The sequence below is a fragment of the Schistocerca nitens genome, chromosome 6 (assembly GCF_023898315.1).
Source record: "Schistocerca nitens isolate TAMUIC-IGC-003100 chromosome 6, iqSchNite1.1, whole genome shotgun sequence".
Taxonomy (NCBI): domain Eukaryota; kingdom Metazoa; phylum Arthropoda; class Insecta; order Orthoptera; family Acrididae; genus Schistocerca; species Schistocerca nitens.
Genome location: NC_064619.1, coordinates 175,133,228 through 175,156,856, shown reverse-complemented (window position 1 = coordinate 175,156,856; position 23,629 = coordinate 175,133,228). Strand labels below are relative to the sequence as shown.

At 42.2% G+C, this 23,629-nt stretch overlaps 1 protein-coding gene across 1 annotated transcript in view; it reads right to left on the bottom strand.

Annotated features, from left to right (window-relative positions):
• The window catches only part of LOC126263277 (uncharacterized), an 881,511-nt gene that overhangs the window by 60,073 nt on the left and 797,809 nt on the right, over positions 1-23,629 (bottom strand). The window contains exon 14 of the mRNA XM_049960363.1: positions 6,748-6,881. Coding sequence (XP_049816320.1) covers positions 6,748-6,881 — 134 coding nt within the window. The remainder of the gene's footprint in view (positions 1-6,747; positions 6,882-23,629) is intronic.

The following is a 23,629-nucleotide window of genomic DNA, read 5'->3' as shown; positions in this document are numbered from 1 at the left end:
TACCATTGCTCAGCATCTGTTTGAGGTGATTGGCAAGTAATACGAGCCTATCCGTCATTATTTAGAAAAATCTTAGAAAAAACCTTGAAATGTAGTAATAAGCCGGCCGCGGTGGCCGAGCGGTTCTAGGCGCTTCAGTCCGGAACCGCGCTGCTGCTACGGTCGCAGGTTCGAATCCTGCCTCGGGCATGGGTGTGTGTGATGTCCTTGGGTTAGTTAGGTTTAATTAGTTCTAAGTCTAGGGGACTGATGACCTCAGATGTTAAGTCCAATAGTGCTTAGAGCCATTTTTTGTTGTAATAGCAAACAGCAACCATAGAATTCAGAAGATAAACCATGCACAAAGATTAGACTCCAACCATGCCATAGCACCCAAAACCCAGGTGTCAAATTAATTGCACCTTTCTGTGAATGCATCAAATTCTCATAGGCATGTGTAGTTAATAAATATGGAAATTTTCTATATTGTAGCTACATTCACGGTAGTTTTATTTGACAAACTAGTCGTCCAAACTCTTTATCAACTTTTATGTGGGGTGATTTGTGTTGGAAGAGAAAGATTTTTATAAATAATGTAATCACAGGAAAATCGGAAAACTACAGATTATACATTCTCCCATAAAGTTTCCATGCCAAGAGGTCTGTATACTCATTTGACATATCGAATGTGTCACTGTAGTATCTTGAAACACACTTTTTCCATGAACATATTATAAGAAGTAATATATTTTTAATAATTTATGTCTCATTTTAGACGAATTTCTATCATTAAGATGTATTTTTGTTAGAAAAATAATTTGATTTTTAAAGTCCATGAATATTACTACAGTAATGAAATGCGATCTGAAATAGTTGCGTCTGAATCCGTATTGTGATCAACTTTCGTCTTTGTGCTAGTTCAGTTTGTATCCTCAGTTCCAGTACAGAGTGCCCACATTTTCTTGGCTCCTGGTCTCTTTAGTACTGAGTAGGTAGGGTCACTAGAAAACTGCTCATATGGATTGTGGTATGAAGTTAGAGACATTTTAACTTTCTGTACTGCATATTACCACTCGTTTCCCCCCGGGACGGAATTAGTGTACCCCTGCTGTCTGCGTCTAGTTTAAGTCATGGAATAGAGCGAACGTGTTCAGATGTCTGTGATTCGTGTAACTGAGGCGGAATGTGGGGACCAGCCCGGTATTCACCTAGCGGGACGTGGAAAACCGACTAAAAACCACATCCAGGCTGGCCAGCACACCGAACGACGTCGGTAATGCGCCAGGCGGTTTCGGTCCGGGGCCGGTGCGTCTACCCGAGTCCAGGAAGCAGCGCATTAGCGCTTTTTTTTTTTTTTTACAGCAAGTGACTCTGGTTCACACTGAATTCGGCGCACTGCCGGCGCCGTGTCGATAAGTGGACTAGTAGTTTTGGATGCAGATAACAGACGGCCTTGTCGTGAAAGCTATGGCGTACAGCGTATCTCCGAGTGCAATGTATTAAGAGAGTGGTGACCAAGTTATTGTTTGATGTGAACCTTGCCTACGTCTTCTGTGTCAGATGAACCAACAATGAAGTTTCAGCAAATGGCACATTCATTTTCTTCTGAATATCGAGTGAATTAAATTGCTACAATTAGAATGTACCGTATATGTGAAGAATAGTATCTTAATCTTCCTTTTTTGCATCTCTGCTCTTATGAAACCATATAGCAATGGTAAAGATTCTTCCAGGGAGACCAGTACATTGTGTAAGTCTAATACCGTTTGCACGATTTTTCCTGTTTCATGCTCCCCGCGGCAGGGTCTGCCCATGCGAACAGTGAAGGTAGCAAGTAGTATATCTGCACAAGTGGGAGTGGGAAGGCAGCTGCAGGTCCTAGTAGAGAACTAGAGGCCACCAATTGGCCCCCCGGTCGCAGAGTGCCAAGTCCTCAGCGTTGAGCACAGCACCGTGGATGTTAGCATGTAAGTCCACAAGAGAAGACGTTAAGATCCATTAAACTTGAGTATCAGTAGACACTAAGACTGCGAACTGTTGTATGTCCCTCCTCATAGAAGAACGCCTGCACACTATGATATCGCTAGCTGTAAATGAGGAACATTTGTGCGGGCTTGCCCTGTTCCAGTTAGTTTACTTATTCGTATGGTGATTTTATACAATATACACTTGATAAAAGACAAGTGATTTTATACAAATTGATATAAGACAAGATTAAACCGTAAAGTGCGTGTTTTTCAATCAATTAATAAAGCTGGGTGTGAGAGTGAACGAGTCGTCGGGAATTACCGGTTATAAATGTAGTGGACAGCGTTAGACTAGATGTTCAATTGTCTGCTCTCCTTGATTACATTCACACATTGGTGAACTGATCCACCCTCATTTGTAGCAGAAGTAGCTACAACAACCATGTCCAGTCCTTAACCTGTTGAGGCGGCACCAGAGGTTCCTTGGTAGGTCAAAACCTTTTGGCTTCTTTGTGGGATCAAGGTTCAAATGGTTCAAATGGCTCTGAGCACTATGGGACTTACCTTCTGAGGTCATCAGTCCCCTAGAACTTAGAACTACTTAAACCTAACTATCCTAAAGACATCACACACATCCATTCCCGAGGCAGGATTCGAACCTGCGACCGCAGCGGTTAAGTTTATGAACAACAACCAGCTGAATATACAGGATGCTTATAGTTAAACTTCCAGTACTTGAGAGGGCCTCCATGAAAAACGAGTGATCGTAGGACAATGAAACTTTGTGGAAACATTAGAAGGACATGCTGCAGAGAAATAAGAAGTATGCCGTTGAAACAAACACATTTTTGATTTCCACATTTTAAATTTACACATGAGAGGGTAACGTTTGTTAATTGCGTACCATGTTTACGATCCAGGTCATAAACTTTGCTCAAAGTGGCGATCATCTGCAACAATGACAGCCTGAAACCACACTAGAAACACCATTTCACAATTGTTGGCAGCACTCTTCGAACGGTGGACCAGGGAATGTTCAGCTGTCGTGACGCAGCTCTTGCACTGCTTCAAGATCGCACGTCGTATCCAGCATTCTCAGCCACGATGACAGTAACTGCTTTAACAATTTGTGACGCAGCTGACCACTGGCCTATCCCAAAGCAGTTCCCAAATCGCAAGTTAATCCGAACTTCTGAATGATGTACTTCAGTCCAGTGCGGAAGGAGAACTTCTCCTTACTCCTTTAATGCTCTAACAGATTTTCGAGTAAAGCCCTGCTCACCTTGTCCAGACCCTTGTTGAAAAAAGGAACATCAGGTTTAACGTCCCGTCGACATCAAGATCATTAGAGACGGAGCACAAGCTCGAATTGTGTCAAGGATGGGGAAGGAAATCGGCGGTGCCCTTTTAAAGAAACCATCCCGGCATTTGCCTGGAGCTATTTAGGAATACGAGGTGCCAGAATAAAGTAACGAGACGGATGTGAAAAAATGTTTCTTACCGTTTTAGTCTAGTAAAGTAGTTCCATTCTTATTGAACACCCTTTTTCCAGCGCTTCTGCCATTGATGGTAACATTTCTGGAACTCATCTTCTGTAATGTCCTCCAAAACCCTCGTCACAGCATTTTTGACATCTTGTGTTGTTTGAACATGGTGTCGCTTGACCTCCGTTTTGACTCTTGGAAATAGAAAAAAGTCGCACTTAGCGATATCTGGTGAATAAGGTGACTGTGGTAGTACTGAAATTTGTTTTGAGGTTAAAAATTGCAGTATTGACAGAGCAGTATGGGATGTCACATTATAGTGATGCAGAATCCAATTATCAGCAATGTTGGCACCGACACCAAGAACTCTTTTACGAAGTCTTTCTAAAATTTCTTTGTAGTAATATTGGTGAAGTGTTTGTCCAGGAGGCAGCCACTCTTTATTCCCTTGGAATCAAAGAAGCACACAACCATGCATTTCACTTTTGACTTTGACATGCGAGCTTTTTCTGGTCTGGATGATCCCTTTGAGCACCACTGCGAACGCCGGCCGAAGTGGCCGTGCGGTTCTAGGCGCTGCAGTCTGGAACCGCGCGACCGCTACGGTAGCAGGTTCGAATCCTGCCTCGGACATGGATGTGTGTGATGTCCTTAGGTTAGTTAGGTTTAACTAGTTCTAAGTTCTAGGGGAATAATGACCTCAGAAGTTGAGTCCCATAGTGCTCAGAGCCATTTGAACCATTTTGAACCATTGCGAACTTCGGCGTTTTGTCTCTGGATCATATTGAAAAAGACAACTTTCATCACCAGTGATAACACGGCTCAACAATTCTGGACTACATTCCGTTTGCTCTAGCAGATTTTTCCGTGTTTCTCGCTGTTGTGGTGTGTGAGTTTTGGGGACCATTTTTGCACTAATCTTTCTCATACCAAGATCTTCAGTTATTATTAGACGAACCGTTTCTCTATTGACGTTCAGTTTTTCTGAAATCATTTTCACGGATAATCTTAGGTCAGATCGTACAAGTTCACGCACCCTGGCCGAGTTGACATCCATCCGTGAGGTTGATGGTGGTCCACTGCGGTCTTCATCTTCAATATTCGTTCTGCCTTCACTAAACATTTTATGCCAACGAAAAACTTGAGCTCTTGACACATCCTCCTCTCCAAAAGCCTTCTGAAGCTTACTGTAAGTGGTCGTCGCATTTTCATCTAATGTAACGCAAAAAGAAATGGCATACCGTTGCGCAATATTATGCAGTTCCATTTCTGTGACGAGAGATACAAACACGTGTTAACTTATTAAAGCACAGCTCACGACTGAGCAGTTGCATCGATGTGCCGGTTGGACTAGAATCAGCTTATAGACCAAGGTCAAAGATATTGTGCCTACGCAAGCCTGCAGGGTAGCCACATCTTGCAAAGAAAATCAGTCTCATTACGTTATTGTCGCACCGTGTATCATGGAAAACCTAAGTCTGGATGGCCGGACGCGGGTTTGAACCGTCGTCCTGCCGAATGCGAGTCCATTTTCCTCGGACCAGACCCAGGTTGAGTGTTGGGAACTTCCATGCGCACTGATCCTTGTGGTTCAGCCCTACTTGGCAGTACCAGTGCCGGCACCTAACGACAGGTCAAGACACTAACCCTACTAACAGTGCAAACCTTGCAGCGTATAGTCTGAACAGGATTCCTTTAAAATTATGTACTCCTACGTAAATGATTTTCCCTCTACACTGGCTTAAGCAGCGAAAATTTAAGAATAACGAACCTGTCCCGTAATTATAATATTATTACAATAGGTCATTCCATTCATTCATTTACATTTCTGGAGATGCTTACCTCAATCGGTAAAACGGAAGTCTACAGGATCACTTCGTTGTCGTCCGTTTGCCTGTCTGTGTGCCTGTTCGACTGTTCAGAACTATTTCTCTCTCGAACGCGTATCCAAGTTGAAATTCATGTCAAGTATTAAGGTCTTCAGTCCCTTGGCAGTCTAAAATAGGGGAGCTTATAAGTCAGTGGAATCAAATATACGGCCGTTTATGTTACACATTTTAACACTTGCCTACCCACTCATCGAACCTACAGGATACTTAACGTTAATCTAGAATCACGAAATTTGCCAAGAAGCAAGGTTTTACCAGAAAAGGAAAAATTTCGGAAATTGTTAATTTGTAATCACATCACAGGCAAAAAAGTCGTCATTTGTTATCCGATTGACTGTCTGCTCCTCTGTGTTTTAAGAGCTCTTTTTCTCAGGAACGGGTAGTTCGGAATGTATGTCAAATGCTGAGCTCTACGGTCTTACGGCGCTGCAGTAAATGTTAGCTTCTAAATCAATGCAGTCAAAGGATACCGCTATTTGTGTCAAATATTCCGATACTCGCAAACCCATTCACTTTCCGTTGGTGTAGGAAAATTAAATTTGGTAAGAAGAAAGACTTCACTGTACAAGTAAAGTAAAAAAATCGTAAAATCGTTAATACGTAAAATATTTCTTCTGTCATTTATTATCTGGTTTCAAACTCGAAATTAAAAATATTTATTATAGAAAACAGTCTTGATCACAAATTATTTATTACGGTGACCGGTTTCGACCACAACTGTGGTCAACTTCAGACCAATGAGTAAGAATCTCCTACGGTGGTAAATCACTGAAGATCACCACAGTCGTGGTCGAAACCGCTCACCGTAATAAATAATTTGTGATCAACACTGTTTTTATAGTAAATATTTGTAACAACATTGATCACTGCATACTCCCATAATGTATTCAAATCGAAATTAAAACACTCTCGAAAGTCTTGGAATCCCTGGGACCAATATCTTGCCAATATTAATGTCGATAGCACGCGAAATCGTCAATATCTTTGGTACGGAGCCCTCAGTTCTAGTACTACCCGCACCCGGCCGATTTTTTTCTTTTACGGGGCATCACAGCGCACGTATTATACCTCTGCAACGTGAAACTGCTCATCGACGCATTTATCGTGGATATGACCTAAGGAACACACAACTAGACTAAACAGAGCTACATTGACTACAAACACAGCTGGAAAGGATCCTGTGTTGCAGAAACTGCAGCTAACAGTTGGAACCCGTGCCTCTCATAGGGCGCTGTTGCAGGGCTGTCGAGTCGGCCACCCCCTCTGTGACTTCTGCAAGTCGTGCTCCCAGCAGCAGGCGGCGGATGCGTGGAGAGGGCACACGTGCAGGTCGTGCGCTCTCCAGGCAGTCGCGAAGGGTCGCTGCTCATTAGTGTTGTGCAGCAAGTAGTTGCCGCTGCAGACGCTGCTGCTGCCGCTGCTACTCACGCTATCTTTGTGATGCGGTCGGTGACGCTGTTCACGGCGTACAGCACGCCGCACACGACGAACATCTCGCCCACTTCGTGGTGGTTCACGCTGATGTTCCACATGTACTGCTTCTGCATCGTCGACGTGTCCACCTGCAGCAACGCAATAAAGACAAAACAGGATTATGTACAGCCGCAGCATCGGAGCACAGGGGGCAGCGCTATTAGGCAGTCAAGCCTATTTTTGAAACTTCCTGGCAGTGTGCCGGATCGAGACTCAAACTCGGGACCTTTGCCTTTCTCGGGAAAGTGCTCTACCAACTGAGCTACGACTCACGACCCGTCCTCACAGCTTCATTTCTGCAAGTACCTCGTCTTCTACCTTCCAAACTTCACAGAAGCGAACCTTGCAGAACTAGCACTCCTGGAAGAAAGAATATTCCGGAGACATGGCTTAGCCACAGCCTGGGGTATGTTTCCAGAGTGAGATTTTCACTCTGCAGCTGGGTGTGCGCTGATACGAAACTTCCTGGCAGATTAAAACTGTATGCGGAACCGAGACTCGAACTTACCTTTCGCGGGCAGAGCTCTACCAAATATAATATAACAAGAAGTCCACCTTACAGAATGCGACAATAAGACATTAAAATACAGTAAACTAATGGAATGCTTACTGTGCAACCGAAGCACTGCCCTCACCAACCATGGCCCAGCTGAAAGGACGAGATAAAAGAAAGGAAGATATTTTAAAAAATCCGTGGCCTCTTATTCCATAACAACAAACTTGTCCGAAACAAAAATGAAACCTTTAGCAAATTACCGGAAAAGTCTGAGGCACAATGAAATGTTATTTTATGGAGACAACCTCAGAAAAAAATTTTGGCTACTTCCACAATAAAGAAATAACCAAATTTATCCAAGATAACCCCAAATCACAGAAAATATGCTCACAGATGAAACTACAAAAAAAAGCAAAGAAAAGAAAGACAGATTCCAAGTCAAAATGAAAGCCAAACGAAGGATCGATATTGCTGAAGTAAAAAGGAAAGCAAGATGTAGAATGGAACAATATTGAGCTAATAGAAAAGCACAGGACACTAAAAACTGACTTAATGAATCGCAGCATCTGGTGAAACGAAAATACAATAATTAGTTTATTGGCGGTGATCTTGCAGCAGAAAAGTTGGTCCCGGCGCTTTCATTTCCTTTTTTTTTTTTTCAAGATTTTAGAAACATTAAGGATTGAAACAAAAGCAAAATGTGTTAATGTGGAATTATTGAGCGTGCTGTAAGTATAGCTGTAGATTATCCTGACGTCAGAACGAAACGGCGTTAACACTTTTACAAGCACTATAGACGCCTGTGTCAGCTTGCAGGAGGTGCTCGCGCCCTGTGCATTTGATGATAACGGCTTTCACACTGGTTGTGGCGCATAAAGGACAGGCAGACACGTCCCGTCTGCCAACATGCAATACGAAAGTTGGCATTTACAAGAGAAACAAAGGAGTCTATTACCGCTTCTGACGGTAAAAGCAACGTGGAATTGGGATTACGAGAAACGCGTAATCTAGATTAACGCAACATGCAGTAGAGGAACTAGGCTGCCTTAAATGTAAACGAAAAAATACGTTGGAGAAAACACACACGGACACATGTTTTACATGGTACACAGAAAAACCATTGCTTTTGAACAGGACTAACCTATCTAGGTCCGAATGGGTACTGAGGGTGCAGGGCATACAAAAAGCAAACGAATAGCGAAATAGGCTGACCACATGTGGAAAAACAGTTCACTTGGTGGTGCGGCTCTTAATGAAGTTCTCGTGGCCGGGTGACCGAGACGTGGACTGAGGAACTAAGCTGCTGCTGCTTGACAACAGGACTTTGGTGGGCTTACAGTTTCGCTCAGAATTTTTCTTTTGGTGGCTTTTCCATTACCTCCTGGCTCTAGCTGTCAAGTCAAGTGAGGGTAACCTGAAGAAACCAACCCTGACTGTCAGCTTACACAAGTCAAGGGCGAGCACCACCCATAGCCAGCAAGACGCCTCCACATGGTGCAAAAAGCTGTGAACGCGCCCTGGGTGCTTCGCCCGGCAAAGTCGACATTCATTTAACTTCCTAAATTGGTGCTCATATCCTCTGCCCGAGACATGCAAACCAGCAGACCCGTAATTCTTTGCAAAATTGCTGCTTTCTGTTGTAGTAAATGTCAAACTTAGGGGTATGAAAGTAGAACTAGGAGAAAATCTAGTGAAGTAATTTACAACTGGCATCTCTAGTTGTTTGATATAGTTGGTAATCCGAATAATAATAAGAAATTTTGATAAATATCGTTACCTTAAAGTATTCGTCATCCACTACCCATTCCTTCATCTATATGAAAATTTACTAGTAACTTCAGTATTTTAACTCTTGCATATTAAAGAGAGAAGAGTACCTACAACACTCACATAACGTTTTTTAAAAGTAGTGCTACAAGATGACCCTAAAACGGAGAAACTTACTGTGGGCGTACTGGTGAATTTCTTGGTGCTGAGGTGTTCCTGGTGCTGTTGCTGTTGCTGATGTGCCCATCGTGTGAAGAATAATGGCGGTTTTCTGGCTTGAAGGGTTTATGGTTGGGAGGAATAGGGTCTCCAGGTGGGAGGTCAAATTGTGAGACGACGTGCGAGCTGATTTAAGGGCGTGAAGGGAAGGAACGAGTTTGTTGTGGAACATTATGATGGTTCGGGAAACTTTTTGTAATGCGTGCACTGGACAGAATGAAAGAAAGAAGAGACAAGGGTATCTAGCCATGAAGAAAGAAAGTGAGAGTGGATGTAGGAGAACACGAAGGTGGAATTTGGGTGGAAATGAGAGGGGGAGGAGGGTGCTGATGAAACTGTTGAAGGGAGCTTCAATGATATTTAATTGCATTATAGTTATAGGAGTAGGTGAGGTGGCGTACTTTACTGGAATTACGTAGGGTGGGGTGGAGATTTGGGTACCTAGCGATTATCTCTGAAATAAAGACAAGTCGGAAAAAGTTTGTAGTTTCAAGTAAGATGGTCGTTGCAGGTAAGGCTCTGACCACTATGCGACTTAACTTCTGAGGTCATCAGTCGCCTAGAACTTAGAACTAATTAAACCTAACTAACCTAAGGACATCACACACATCCATGCCCGAGGCAGGATTCGAACCTGCGACCGTAGCGGTCACGCGGTTCCAGACTGAAGCGCCTTTAACCGCACGGCCACACCGACCGGCTGCAGGTAAGGTATTAGTGGGATCAGTATTCAGGTTAAAGCTGCTGCGGATGAATTTTCTTGTTTTGAGAAAACTGAAGGGCGATCTGTGTAATGGTTTCAAAAACCATTCAACAGCTAAGATCACATAATTTTTTAAAAAATTTTAAGACAACCGGTTTTAGCAGACTATGCTCTCATCTTCAGGTCTTAAAATCTTTTGTTGTAAAACATGTTCCTTTTACGCTGACCTCACGCAGATGATGTCAAGTGGATAAAAATGGACATTATAAAAGGTTTGTCATCGCTAAAATATTTAAAAATGTAAAGCACACTGCGCAACAGGCTATGTCCATAGCCATCTAGCTCGCAGTTGCTTGTTACATCATACAAACTCGGTACGCAATAGCACAACTCTTTAAATTTGCTGGACATATTCTAAACAGTTTAGAATGCATATGTAAACAGATGTGCTACTGTGTACTGAGTTTGTATCATTAACAAGCAGCTGCTAGCAGTATATACGGACACAGCCTGTTAGGCAAGGTGCTTTATGTTTTTAGATATTGTAGTGGTGATAAACATTTTATAATGTGCTGACTTTACCCACTTGACATCTCAATCGTGAGGTCGGCGTAAAATGAACATGTTTTACAACAAAAGATTTTAAGACCTGAAGATGACAGCATAGTCTGTTGAAAATGGTTGTCTTAAATAAAAAATATTCTATGCGATCTTGGCTGGTTTTTAATCATATCTGTGTCCAATCAGGCCTTCTCCGCTGTGATTTGTGCTGCTAGTCGTAAGTGTGGGCTGAACTTACGTTATATTACCCAACGGTTGTCATTATTACAAATGATGCAATTATAGTCAGACACTATACGCTCTGGATCTAGTTCGCTGTAGAATATTTTGTTAATACGAAATGTTCTGAGAACACTGATAATTAAATAAGGTTTTCCAACCGTGCGCCGATTTCTGTCGATACCTGATGAGAGCTGTCTAACATGGTGTTGCTCAGCGCGGCGTGGTGGTCTTTGCCGCGGTCCCATAGGGAGCGCGCGAAGAGGAAAAGTGAGTGTAATGTCAGTCTTTCCCTGCAATTCGATGTTACCTCGTTGAGATCGGGCGTTCTACCGGTAGTCCGCGTCTTCCAAGCAGGATATTTTGACGATGCAACAATACGTCTTCGTCAGGTGTTCCATGAGCCTCACGGAAAACTTGATGAAGATGTCGAGTTACGGAGTCTAAATATCCTGCTGCGAATACGCGGACCATCTACATCTACGTGATTACTCTGCTATTCACAATAAAGCGCCTGGCAGAGGGTTCAATGAACCACCTTCAAGCTATCTCTCTACCGCTCCACTCCCGAACGACGCGCGGGAAAAACGAGCACTTAAATTTTTCTGTGCGAGCCCTGATTTCTCTTATTTCATCGTGACGATCATTTCTCCCTATGTAGGTGGGTGTCAACAGAATGTTTTCGCAATCGGAGGAGAGAACTGGTGATTGAAATTTCATGAGAAGATCCTGCAGCAACGGAAAACCTCTTTGTTTTAATGACTGCCACTCCAGTTCACATATCATGTCTGTGACACTATCTCCCCTATTTCGCGGTAATACAAAACGAGCTGCCCTTTTTGTGCTTTTTCGACGTCATCCGTCAGTCCCACCTGATGCGGATCCCACACCGCACAGCAATACTCCAGAATATGGTGGACAAGCGTGGTGTAAGCAGTCTCTTTAGTAGACCTGTTGCACCTTCTAAGTGTTCTGCCAATGAAACGCAGTCTTTGGTTTGCTCTACCCACAATATTCTCTATGTGATCCTTCCAATTTAGGTTATTTGTAATTGTAATCCCTAAGTATTTAGTTGAATTTACAGCCTTCAGATTTGTGTGACTTACCGCGTAATCGAAATTTAGCTGATTTCTTTTAGTACTCATGTGAATAACTTCACACTTTTCCTTATTCAGGGTCAATTGCCACTTATCGCACCTTATAGATATCTGTTCTAAATCATTTTGCAAGTCGTTTTGATCATCTGATGACTTTACAAAACGGTAAATGACAGCATCACCTGCAAACAATCTAAGACGGCTACTCAGATTGTCTCCTATATCGTTAACATAGATCAGGAACAATAGAGGGCCTATAAAACTTCCTTGGGGAACACCGGATATTACTTCTGTTTTACTCGATGACATTCCGTCTATTACTACCACCGGCTGAAAGCCCGATCTCAGCGAAGTGATAGGAAAAGTGAGGATTTTACGCAACACGACGGAGGGAGAGTGAGGTTCTCTTCGCCGTTTCTTGCGCTAGAGCACTTTGGTACGCTGCTTGGTTTGGGAGAGGGCAGAACACGAGACACTGCAGTGGACGGGTTGCGCCTGCTCTTTACCATGCTGTGGTGCACCACGATGAACGGTGGTAGCCGAGCAGCGTCGTCCGGAAGCGTCTTACGGCACCTGCATTGAAGATTTCTGCCAGGAAAGGTTTAAATTAGGCTTCAGGTTGTTGGGGTGTATTCACTTTAGATTTAGGGCCATCTCATTTTGACTGTACTGTCCTGGTCGCGTTTTGGCGATATTAGAACTACTTCTGTTAAACAATTTTAATCAATGTAGAAAAATATCCCCTGCCAGTCACAGTAAAAGGTTATTTATTTGTCACACGACCGGTTTGGGGCTTGCGCCCATCCTTGGGTGTTTATACTGAGTGATCAAAAAGTCAGTATAAATTTGAAAACTGAATAAATCACGGAATAATGTAGATAGAGAGGTACAAATTGACACACATGCTTGGAATGACCAAAAAAATACAAAAGTTCAAAAAATGTCCGACAGATGGCGCTTCATTTGATCAGAATAGCAATAATTAGCATAACAAAGTAAGACAAAGCAAAGATGATGTTCATTACAGGAAATGCTCAATATGTCCACCATCATTCCTCAACAATAGCTGCAGTCGAGGAATAATTTTGTGAACAGCACTGTGAAGCATGTCCGGAGTTATGGTGAGGCATTGGCGGCGGATGTTGTCTTTCTGCATCCCTAGAGATGTCGGTCGATCACGATACACTTACGACTTCAGGTAACCCCAAAGCCAATAATCGCACGGACTGAGGTCTGGGGACCTGGGAGGCCAAGCATGACGAAAGTGGCGGCTGAGCACTCGATCATCACCAAACGACGCGCGAAAGAGATCTTTCACACGTCTAGCAATATGGGGTGGAGCGCCATCCTGCATAAACATCGTACGTTCCAGCAGGTTTTTATCAGCCAGGCTGGGGATGATGCGATTCTGTAACATATCGGCGTACCTCTCACCCGTCACGGTAGCAGCTACTGACGTTTTACTGTCCAGCGCCATCCGTCGGACATTTTGTCAACTTTGTTTTTTTTGTTTCTAATAAAGCCCCATGTCATTCCAAGCATGTGTGTCAATTTTTACCTCTCTATCTACATTATTCCGTGGTTTATTACGTTTTCAAATTTATACTGACGTTTTGATCACCCTGTACATTCATGTACATGTTTATACTGCTGGAGGTCACCGTATAAATACAAAAAAAAAAAAAAAAAATTGTAATAGCTTTTAGTAATTTCATATATATAACATCATTGTACTTCCTATATCTAAGTTCTCCGACCAGAATGTGGATCAAAAAATTTCATAATGTGTATCAAAAAACTTCGCAGTCTATAATAGTTTCTATATGTGCAACACTCTTGCACTTCCTGTGGCTAAGTTCTTTGACCATAACCTACATGTTTCTGTATGAGAAACATCTTTACATCTGCTACGTCTAAGTTCTTTGACCACAGCCCTCATGTTTGTATGTAAACACAGTGTATTTCACGAGTGCACATCGTAATAGTCAAATATGTAGCTAAACTTGGTAAAACTGAAATATGGACGTGAAAATGATAATAACTGTGTCACTAAGTGGCAAAACTGTAACCACAGCGTAACTATACTAATGGTGCTTCATCTTTATGTAAGTACAGATATATTTTCGTCAAATGCTGCCTTGCCACTCACAATTGTCCCACTTGTATGTGTTTAGTCACAAACAAATAATTTTTTTTGTATTTTGAAACACGTCGCTGGTAATGAATACATACGTGTTTCAATTTATACAGTGATCTCCAGCAGTATAAACTTGTACATGAAAGTATAAACACCGAGGATGGGCGCAAGCCCGAAACCGGTCTTGTGACAAATAAATAACCTTTTATTGTGACTGGTAGCGGATATTTTTCTACACCCCATAAAGGAACAGTCACGGAGTTCTACAGCATCCACTATGGATAAAATTCCTTTAATTTTAAACGGCTTTCCTTGTGGTGAAACCAGTTTGTACTGTGGTTAGTTTCCTGCATTGTATTAATGTAAAATACGACTCAACTAGGCACTGATGTTACGTAAACTGAGTACGTGCGTGCCTTCAAACTATTAAGTTCAGTGTATTTCCAAGCACGGCTTAACACGTAATTATTCTTGCATGCTTTTCATGTTTTAATGTCCGTTGTGTAGTTATATTTCTTCTGTCTTCAAGAGTGTGTAACTTTCCTTTCTGTACATTGTAGTCAAGTGGCCCAATGACGCCGGTGGTATTCGTAATCTCTAAGTCACCCACACCACTTGTACGGAGTCGATTTTAATTTGTGTGTTGATTAGGGGTCCTTGCTGCAGGGTAGATGGTAATGAATTGTTATTGCTTTTGAAACATGTCTGTCTGTCAGACTTGCTAGTAACCGAATATTTAAAGATGTAATTGAAGGGTATTTTTTATTTGTTTTAAAACTGCTTTAATAATTGTAATTGCTTAGTTCAACCTGTAACCTTAATGTTGAAGATTTTTGATATAATTTATTTAATTTCAATTTATGATTGTTTTAGAGCGCTTGGTTTAAACTGTATTAAATTAAATTGAATATGTTTCTTTCGAAGATTGTGCTAAAACTCCTTTGTGAAGACCTCTGCAAATAGAGACAGTTATTATATTGAAATTATATATTATATTGAATATATATATTCTCTCTCTCTCTCTCTCTCTCTCTCTCTCTCTCTCTCTCTCTCTCTATATATATATATATATATATATATATATATATATATATATATATATATTATATTGAAACCCTCTACTAAAGCCCAATACCTACCACTTCCCTTCTCCACGTAGTTGCTACCATAGTAAACATCCTTCATCATATTAATGGTAGCAAGAGCGTGGTTGCATAAATGCAAATCCAAGGGAAATTTGGCAAACTAAGGAAATTATTAAAGCAGTTGAGTTTTAATGTTTGTACTGTTCTTTACGTTGTGTTGCAAGTTATTCTACTGCCAAGCATGGCCTCCCGAGAAGCTATTTGCATCTCTCATTTAAAAAAGGAATGTCTTAACACGAACTGCGAATAATGGCCCAAGTAGCTGAGGTAAGCGTGACGGAACTAGCGCAGAGGTTGCGGGACGCTTTGCTGCCCATTACAGCTATGTAGGCAGGATGTAGCGAGGTAGCTGCGGCTGCTAAACTGTGTTACGAATACCTCTCCAAATGGTTCAAATGGCTCTGAGCACTATGGGACTTAACTTCTGAGGTCATCAGTTCCCTAGAACTTAGAATTACTTAAACCTAAATAACCTAAGGACATCACACACATCCACGCCCGAGGGAGGATTCGAACCTGTGACCGTAGCGGTCACGCGGTTCCAGACTGAAGCGCCTAGAACCGCTCGGCCACATCGGCCGGCGAATACATCTCCGCGGTGAAAGTCAATATTAAGTTTTTGCAGGACAGCTGCCTTCTCTTAAGCAAGTATACCGTATTGAAGCAAAGTTAAGCCACTTGGCTTTTTTCAAATCAATACGGATAGGAAACAGATTCCAACTGTAGAAACACTGCGTGGAAGACTGGTGAAACTTCAGATCATGACCAAATGGTTGTCGTATATGCAGAAAGGATCGGAAGACAGTGTTATGCAGGACTGTGGCGGAAGGTGATGACTTGGGACTGCGGCGTTGCTTCAATAAGTTTCCCAGTCCGATTGCTAGAATATTTTAGGAAGTAGGAGTTTGGAAAATTGAGTCGAATATGGAGACGGTGTTAGCGGCAAGTGAACGTCCTTCATTTTTCGCACCTTCAGATGTTTCAGGTGATTTATACTCTCGCTAGCGGTAGACTGAGTGGAGCAAATTATCGGCGACCAGGTCTCCCTTGAGGCATTGCGTAGCCTAATTTTTCATCGAAACCTCTACAGCAGGTGTAACAATGAGATGATAAATTCGTATTATTTTAGAGTTCATGGAGGCATCGAAAGTTTAGTCCATTGCGAGGATGATATCCAAAGAGTTAGGATTGCGCTTTGTTTGGGAACTACAGAAAGTGACACTAATAATAATATTTTGAAAGCATACGTCTGGCAGACGACTCGCGGGTGATTTTCATGGTAAAGCCTCAGAATTTTCTGGAACTTGTGGAGTTTTCGCTTTAATGATGGAAAAGGGACGAAAGCGGAGTACGACTCTGTAGTGGCAAGTCCAGTGAGCCTGTGGACGGAACGAAAAAGGTAAGTTTCACGCGGGGAATTGTTTTGGATGTAATCAGAATATGGCTCGCGACTGTTAATTTCAGCTAAGCGATCTTAAGAACAGCTGACGGCACCGGCGAAGCGGTGGGCTTTCGAAGGGTTGTAATAAAATCATGGCCTGAACCGCGGCCTACCATTCATTTGCACCGCTATCAGTCGCGAGTCCACGAATCGGTGTGCAGTTTATTGGATTCTGGGAATATTTGTTCCTTAATGGATTATCATTGGTGCTAGAGACATAGGTCTATTTGTAGCTTTCCTCTCTAGCAAACCTTTAGTAAGAAATGTCGTACAGTGAGTAGGGAAAGTTTACTGTTGCTAAGCAAGGTGCGGGTTCAAGTAAAAATCATGATTTGTATTGTTCGTTAGAGTTCATGGTATCTAGCAGCTCGTCTTCAAGTGTTACTTTGGGTTGGGATTGTATAGTCAAGACGCCATGCATTTTGGATTATGCTGGAATAAATTTTCTCTTTAAATTTCACCCGCAGAAGAAGTACATGCTGTGCAATTATAAGAGGGCCAATAGAACTAAAGCAGGTCTCTGATGCTTTGAAAGACCGGTTGGGCGTCACCAACAAGCTCGAATATGACATTCAGCTAATGGATCACGTGCCAAGAAGGCAATCGCACTATCGTCTGACTCCGCCCAAGATCAAGATTCGAGAGTTAAAACAGCTGCTGTGAATTCTTCCGGGTTGTATGGCCGTGGTCCATGGAACTTTTCAATCCCTGACGTTTCGTCCAAGGCCGTCGGCAAGACTCAGCACAACCAGGAGCACCTCCGAAGGTGTCCAACGTAGCCTTGGACGGAACTTCAGAGATTCAAGGGTTCCATGGACCACGGCCATACAACCCGGAAGAAGTCTCAGCAGCTGAAACATCCGGTCGTGAAAGCCTTCTTTGTATGATTAGAGTTAAAACAGATCATCAGTCAGTTGCTAGAGGATGGAGTCATTAGACCCTCCACTTCGCTTTATGCGGTTCCTAGTTATTTTTCTTTTTCCTTTTTTTTAAAAAAAAGAAGGCAAGGGGTACCGATGGTGTAGTAGATTATCGGGTCTTGAACCAGAAGGTTGTGCTAGAATCACAAGAATCAGTTCTATTAACGGATCTCCACAAATGCTTTACGTGGTTCAGAAGAGCCCGCTATTTCACAGTATTATATTTGAATCAGGCTTAATGAATGCTAACAACTGTTGTATTAAAACGTTACTCTGTTGCAGCCCCGTACCTACCGCTTCTCTGCCCCTTGCAGTTGCTACCATGGGAAATACCTTTCACCATATCAGTTTGTTTACCTTACTGAGAAATATAGACAACAAGGCACGTTTAACGTTCGTCGTAGCTCAATTTCTTCCGTAGAAGGTGGCATATTTAGGTAAAATCCACTAAACGTAATGAATACGTTGCGAAAGGATGGTTATAATCAAAGGATTTTTCTAAACTACTAGTACTTCACACGATTTCAACAAACAAGGACCGGTAGATGTCGCCGAGCGGTTCTCGGCGCTTCAGTCCGGAACCGCGCTGCTGCTACGGTCGCAGGTTCGAATCCTGCCTCGGGCATGGATGTGTGTGATGTTCTTAGGTTAGTTAGGTTTAGTTCTAATTTTGCGGCCTGAAGACCTCATATGTTAAGTCCCAAAGTGCTTAGAGCCATTTGAATCATTTTTTGAACAAAGTATGTAGCAATAAAAGTAATGCTTCCAAAGTGTTTATTGCATTACATGGCTTCACATGAAGCGAGTTATTGGAAGGAAAAAAAGACAAATGGTCTTATACATAGAACGAAATAATTCTAAATTAGTTACTTCGACGGTATGGTTTGACTTGACAATAAGAAACTTCATTTCTTTGTACAGAAAGAATTTACAAGTTACTGCATGACGACATAGCCCTCTCTACCATAGGACAGCTGGTTACCAATGAGTAAACCATAGTACATAACTATTCATAGAGCATCACACCTGATGAGTTGGGAGGATTTTACTGAAATTAGTAGCGCCATCACCTTTATGAGCGAGAACAGTACCACCTGCTTACTAGTCGCTCTTATAACGAAAGAGAACAAACCTTTCTGCATTAGAGAGAACACTTGACGTAACTTTTTTGGGAGTGAAATTGTCTTCGCCTTATTTTAGTGCAAGGCTACCGACTTCCCCCGTCCCTCTCTGCCCGCCCTTCCTTAACTGCCTCATTGTTCCTGGCGTGAATTGGCTGACCATTTTCAGCAACGAAATAATAAGATGCACGTACAGATTATTTGTGCTGCCGCAACTACTGATACTACAAGGTGCTCATAAATCAGCAGTGTTTCACGGGTTGAATAATTGTTATAAAAAGAAGGACGTAGTGACTTTGACTAATAATCAAAAAGCCTTGTGTTCCTTTTTCTACGCAAGCCAATGCTTAAATTCTGAATAAAAGTTATCAGCAAGGGCTGTTGAAGGCTTCCGGCATAAGGAGCCACCCGCGCTCTACCAACGGTCATGTCAAACAGAGCGGAGGAGCATGCAGGCTAACTCTTCCCCTCTGGGTGGGAAACTGCCCACAAAAGGCGAAAGAATCAGTGATGATCGACGACTTGAGGATGCAAAAGGCAATGGAGATCACAGCTTTAGAGACACAAAATGTACATCCATAGCATGCATGACTTGTAATTGGATAAGTATCTTGATCATCTGTCTATTGTTAAAGGATTCGGAATCGGTCCCCTATTCGGATCTCGAGGATGGGATTGCCAAGGAGAAGGTAACCACCAGAAAAAGAATGAATAATTAACGAAAATCTAACATTCTACGAGCAGTCGCGTGCAATGTCTCAAGTTTGAACGTGGTTGGGATGTCGAAAAATTTGAAAAGTGCAGTGGAAGGCGGAATCTAGATATAGACAGGGTCACTGAAGTGAAATGAAAGAAGACACGGCTTTCTGGTTAGAGGAACATAGAATGATATCAACAGCAGCATAAATGTTATAACGCAAATGTGGTTGGTTATGAGAAGGATAGGAGAGAGAGGGACGGCAGAGAGTGAATAAACATTTCAGCGATAGGGCAGAACACGTCAGAACCAGTAGCAAACCAAAGCCAGCAATAATAGTACAAGTATATATGCCAAAATCTCACGCAGAATATGAACAGATAGAGATTATGAAGGCAGTGAACCGGTAAATCAGCGTGTTAAGGGATTTCATAACTTAATGGTCATTGGGTATTGGTATGTGGTAGTACCGAAAGTCATGGAAGACACAGTTAAAGGTGAATACTACCTTGGTAGTAGGAACGAGAGAGGAGATAGAATAGCTGACATCTGTAAGAAATGTCAGGACTAGCGACTACACAATTCAAAAATCACAAGAGGAGTAGGTATGCTTGGAATAGGACCGGAGACTAAGAAAGATTCCACATGGATTACATGGTCAGCCAGAAATACTGGAATGAGATATTTGATTGTAAGTGGTTCCAACGAGCAGATTAGAGTTGGATCATAATTTGGTAATGCTGAAAGGTATAGTAAAGTCTATGAGAATCGTGTGGAAAAATCAAAGTGGAAAGATGAGGTTAAAGAAATAAAGGGGAATGATGAAATGCGTTTGAAGTTCTGTAATCCTGTAGATACTGTGATAATGAGTACTACAGTAGGCAGTTCAGTTGAAGAATGGACATCTCTAAAAAGGGCGATCGCAGAAGTTTGGACAGACAAACTTTGCCACGAGAAAGAAAACTCCGAAGAAATTTTAAGTGTCAGAACAAATAATTCAGTTGATCAACGATAGAAGAAAGTATAGAAAAGTTCAGGGAAAGACAAGATTACAGCAACGTAAGTCACTTAGGATTGAAATAAAGTGCAAGTGCGCCGAAGCCAACGCCAAACGGTTGCATGAAAAATGTGGAGAAATTGAAAAGTGCTGCTCGTCGGAAGGACTGATTCGGCGTATAGAAAAGCCAAAACAAACTTCGGTGAAATTAAAAGCAAGGACGGCAACATTAAGAGCGACGTGGAACTTGCATTGTTAAACTCAGAGGCGAAAGCGGACCGACTGAAATAGTAGAATGAAATTCGCTACTTGTCTGACGCCTTGATGGAAGAACACATGGGAATCGAAATGAATGGTAAAGGGGACCCAGTATTAGGGTTCAACAGATCGTGGAAGAAGAGGTAGATTATATGCCTTCGAAATTTCTAGAATCATTGTGAAAAGTGGCAACAAAGAGAATATGTAGAATCGAAGGTACTATAGACACCATAACACTTTCGGAGAATAGCATGCACATAATTCTTAACGTCTCATGCATCCAAGATGTTGACAAGAATAATTTACAGAAGAATGAAAAAGGAAAATGAGGGGCTGCTAGATGACGATCGTTTTGGCTTTGGGAATCGTAGGGGCAACAGGCAGCCAGTCCTGACTTTGTGATTGATAATGGAGGCAAGACTTAAGAAAAGTTAGGGCTCGGTCGCTAGATTTTGCTAGATTTGCAGACGGAGGAAAAGCGTTCGACACTGTAAAATGTTAGAAACCCCGAGAAAAATAGTAATAAGCCATGAAAAAAGACGAATAACGTTGGATATGTACAACAACCAACAGGGAACAATAATAATCGAAGTTCAAGAACGAAGTGTTCGGATTAAAAATGATGTAAGACGGAGATGCAGTCTTTTTACCCTATTGTTTACTCTATGCATCGAAGAAATAATGACGCAAATAAAACAGAGGTTGAGGAGCACAACTAAAATTTAAGAGGGAACTAAATAAATTACAAGAATGGCTGATGACACTGCTATTCTTAGTGAAAGTGAAGGAGAATACAGGAAATGTTGGATGAAATGAACGGTCTAATGGGCACACACTATGGATTAAGAGTGAACACAAGAAAGACGAAAGCTATGTGCAGCAGTAGAAAAGATGTTAACGATGAACGTAACATCAAAAGCAGTGACCATGTGTGCGACGAAGTATGGAAATTCTGCAATCTTGGAAGCAAAATAGCACTGAAGGACCAAGCAGCCTAGCACAGGGGCAGAGAGCATCCTCCGCCAAAATGTGCCTACCAGCATCAAACATAGGCCTTAATTTGAGGAATAAATTAGTGAGAATTTACGTTTGGTGCACAGCATTGTCTGAAAGTGAATCACACACAAGTCATGTGAACATCAGAAATGACTCCAAGCGTTTCGGATGTGGGACGTAGTGCTACAGAAGAATGCTGATAGTTAGGTGGACTTATCAGTCCAGGTATTCTTCGCTTAGTTAGCAAGATAAGGAACATGTTATGAGACATGAAGAAACAAAAAAAGAATGAAATGATCGTGTGGCACTGTTGGCCGGGAGGCCCATGCGGGGAAGTTCGGCTGCCGTATTGCTAGTCCTTTTTAGTTGACGCCACTTCGGCGACTTGCGCGTCAATGATGATGAAGGACACACATCACTCAGTCATCACGAGGCAGAGAAAATCCCTGACGCCGCCGGGAATCGAACCCGGGACGTCGTGCGCAGGAAACGAGAACGCTACCGCAAGACCACGAGCTGCAGACAACATCCACTGGACTAAATGGAGCTGTAGAGGGTAAAAACTGCATGGGATATATCTAACAGATAAGTGGGGACAAATGGTACACGTCCTACTGTGAGGTAAAGAGGGTCATGTAGGAGAGGAATTCGTGGCGGGAGGCGTGGTGATTTACATATATTTTTGCGCAATACACCGCGACGTAAGGCTTCTCCCCATTTCTAGTAGATTAGATTCATCAGAAGATAAAATGAACCACCCATTTATCATCTACTGGATACGAGGAGATCCCTCGTAAACCTTCTCCAAGTTTGGTTGAATTTTCGTTAGTCTTAAGTAACAAAATAAAGAATTTTGTGATAGCGTGTCGATCTAAACGTACTATAAGAGTTGTCTGCTCACACATGATCAGGAAATAATGCATCTAGTCTCTTGAAGTTGGCGCTGGAAATTTCTGACTACTCGAGTTCTGAGCTTAAGGAATCAGTGAGCGTTGCGAGGTCAGAGAAATACGATTAATTTGCAATAGGGCTGATAAACGAATCCAGACAGGAAGATGACGACTTTTTTATAATAAAACAAATTAATTGTTTGGTTTTGGTTAAACTTGACAAAAGATACCTGACGCCTGAGCATACTTCCATAATTCTAGCTGTTGGCAGAGATGTTGCGAAGTCTAGTCTTGCTCACAGAGATTCAATAAAGCTCGCAATTTGCAGCATTGTTCACAGAACTTCTCACGGGTCCGTGGTTCCGAATCGAGTGGAAGGATTGAACCAGAGACTTGGAAAACTCTGTAACAAACCAAACCGCAACATTTGTACTTGGACCATAAGGCTGAGAACTGTAGATTTGTCTAAGTGGGTCGGGTGTGCACTACACATCAGAGGCTACTAGTCAGGTGGCTGACTGCTTTCGTAGTTGTAGGTGAGCAGAAAGTGCCAGTATAAGATCAGGCCCCACCATTGCCAAAAGAGTATTTGATTTCCTAGGCACATTTACTGTGGAATCCTTGTCACTAGCACACGTGGGCTAGTTTTCATCAGGAGACTATACTCGACACCGCGTTGTCTCCAATACTGTTTTCCGTAAAGTAATGTTCATTTCAAATTCTTCAGTAGTGATAATAATTGAGTTTGGAAGGACCTTATAGTTTTCTTGCTTAGTCGCAAGTATATTACAGATTTATAAACATAAATGATATGTCACTTGAACTCCACTCACGGAAAGAAATGAGTTGAATACACAATTCAGCCGGCCGAAGTGGCCGTGCGGTTAAAGGCGCTGCAGTCTGGAACCGCAAGACCGCTACGGTCGCAGGTTCGAATCCTGCCTCGGGCATGGATGTTTGTGATGTCCTTAGGTTAGTTAGGTTTAACTAGTTCTAAGTTCTAGGGGACTAATGACCTCAGCAGTTGAGTCCCATAGTGCTCAGAGCCATTTGAACCATACACAATTCATATAAGGCTCAGTAAGTAAAAGTATAGTAATGATATGAGATAACAAAGAAAAGTGGCTTTCACATACTTTGCTTACTTTAGATCTTGATGACTTTCTTCAGAAA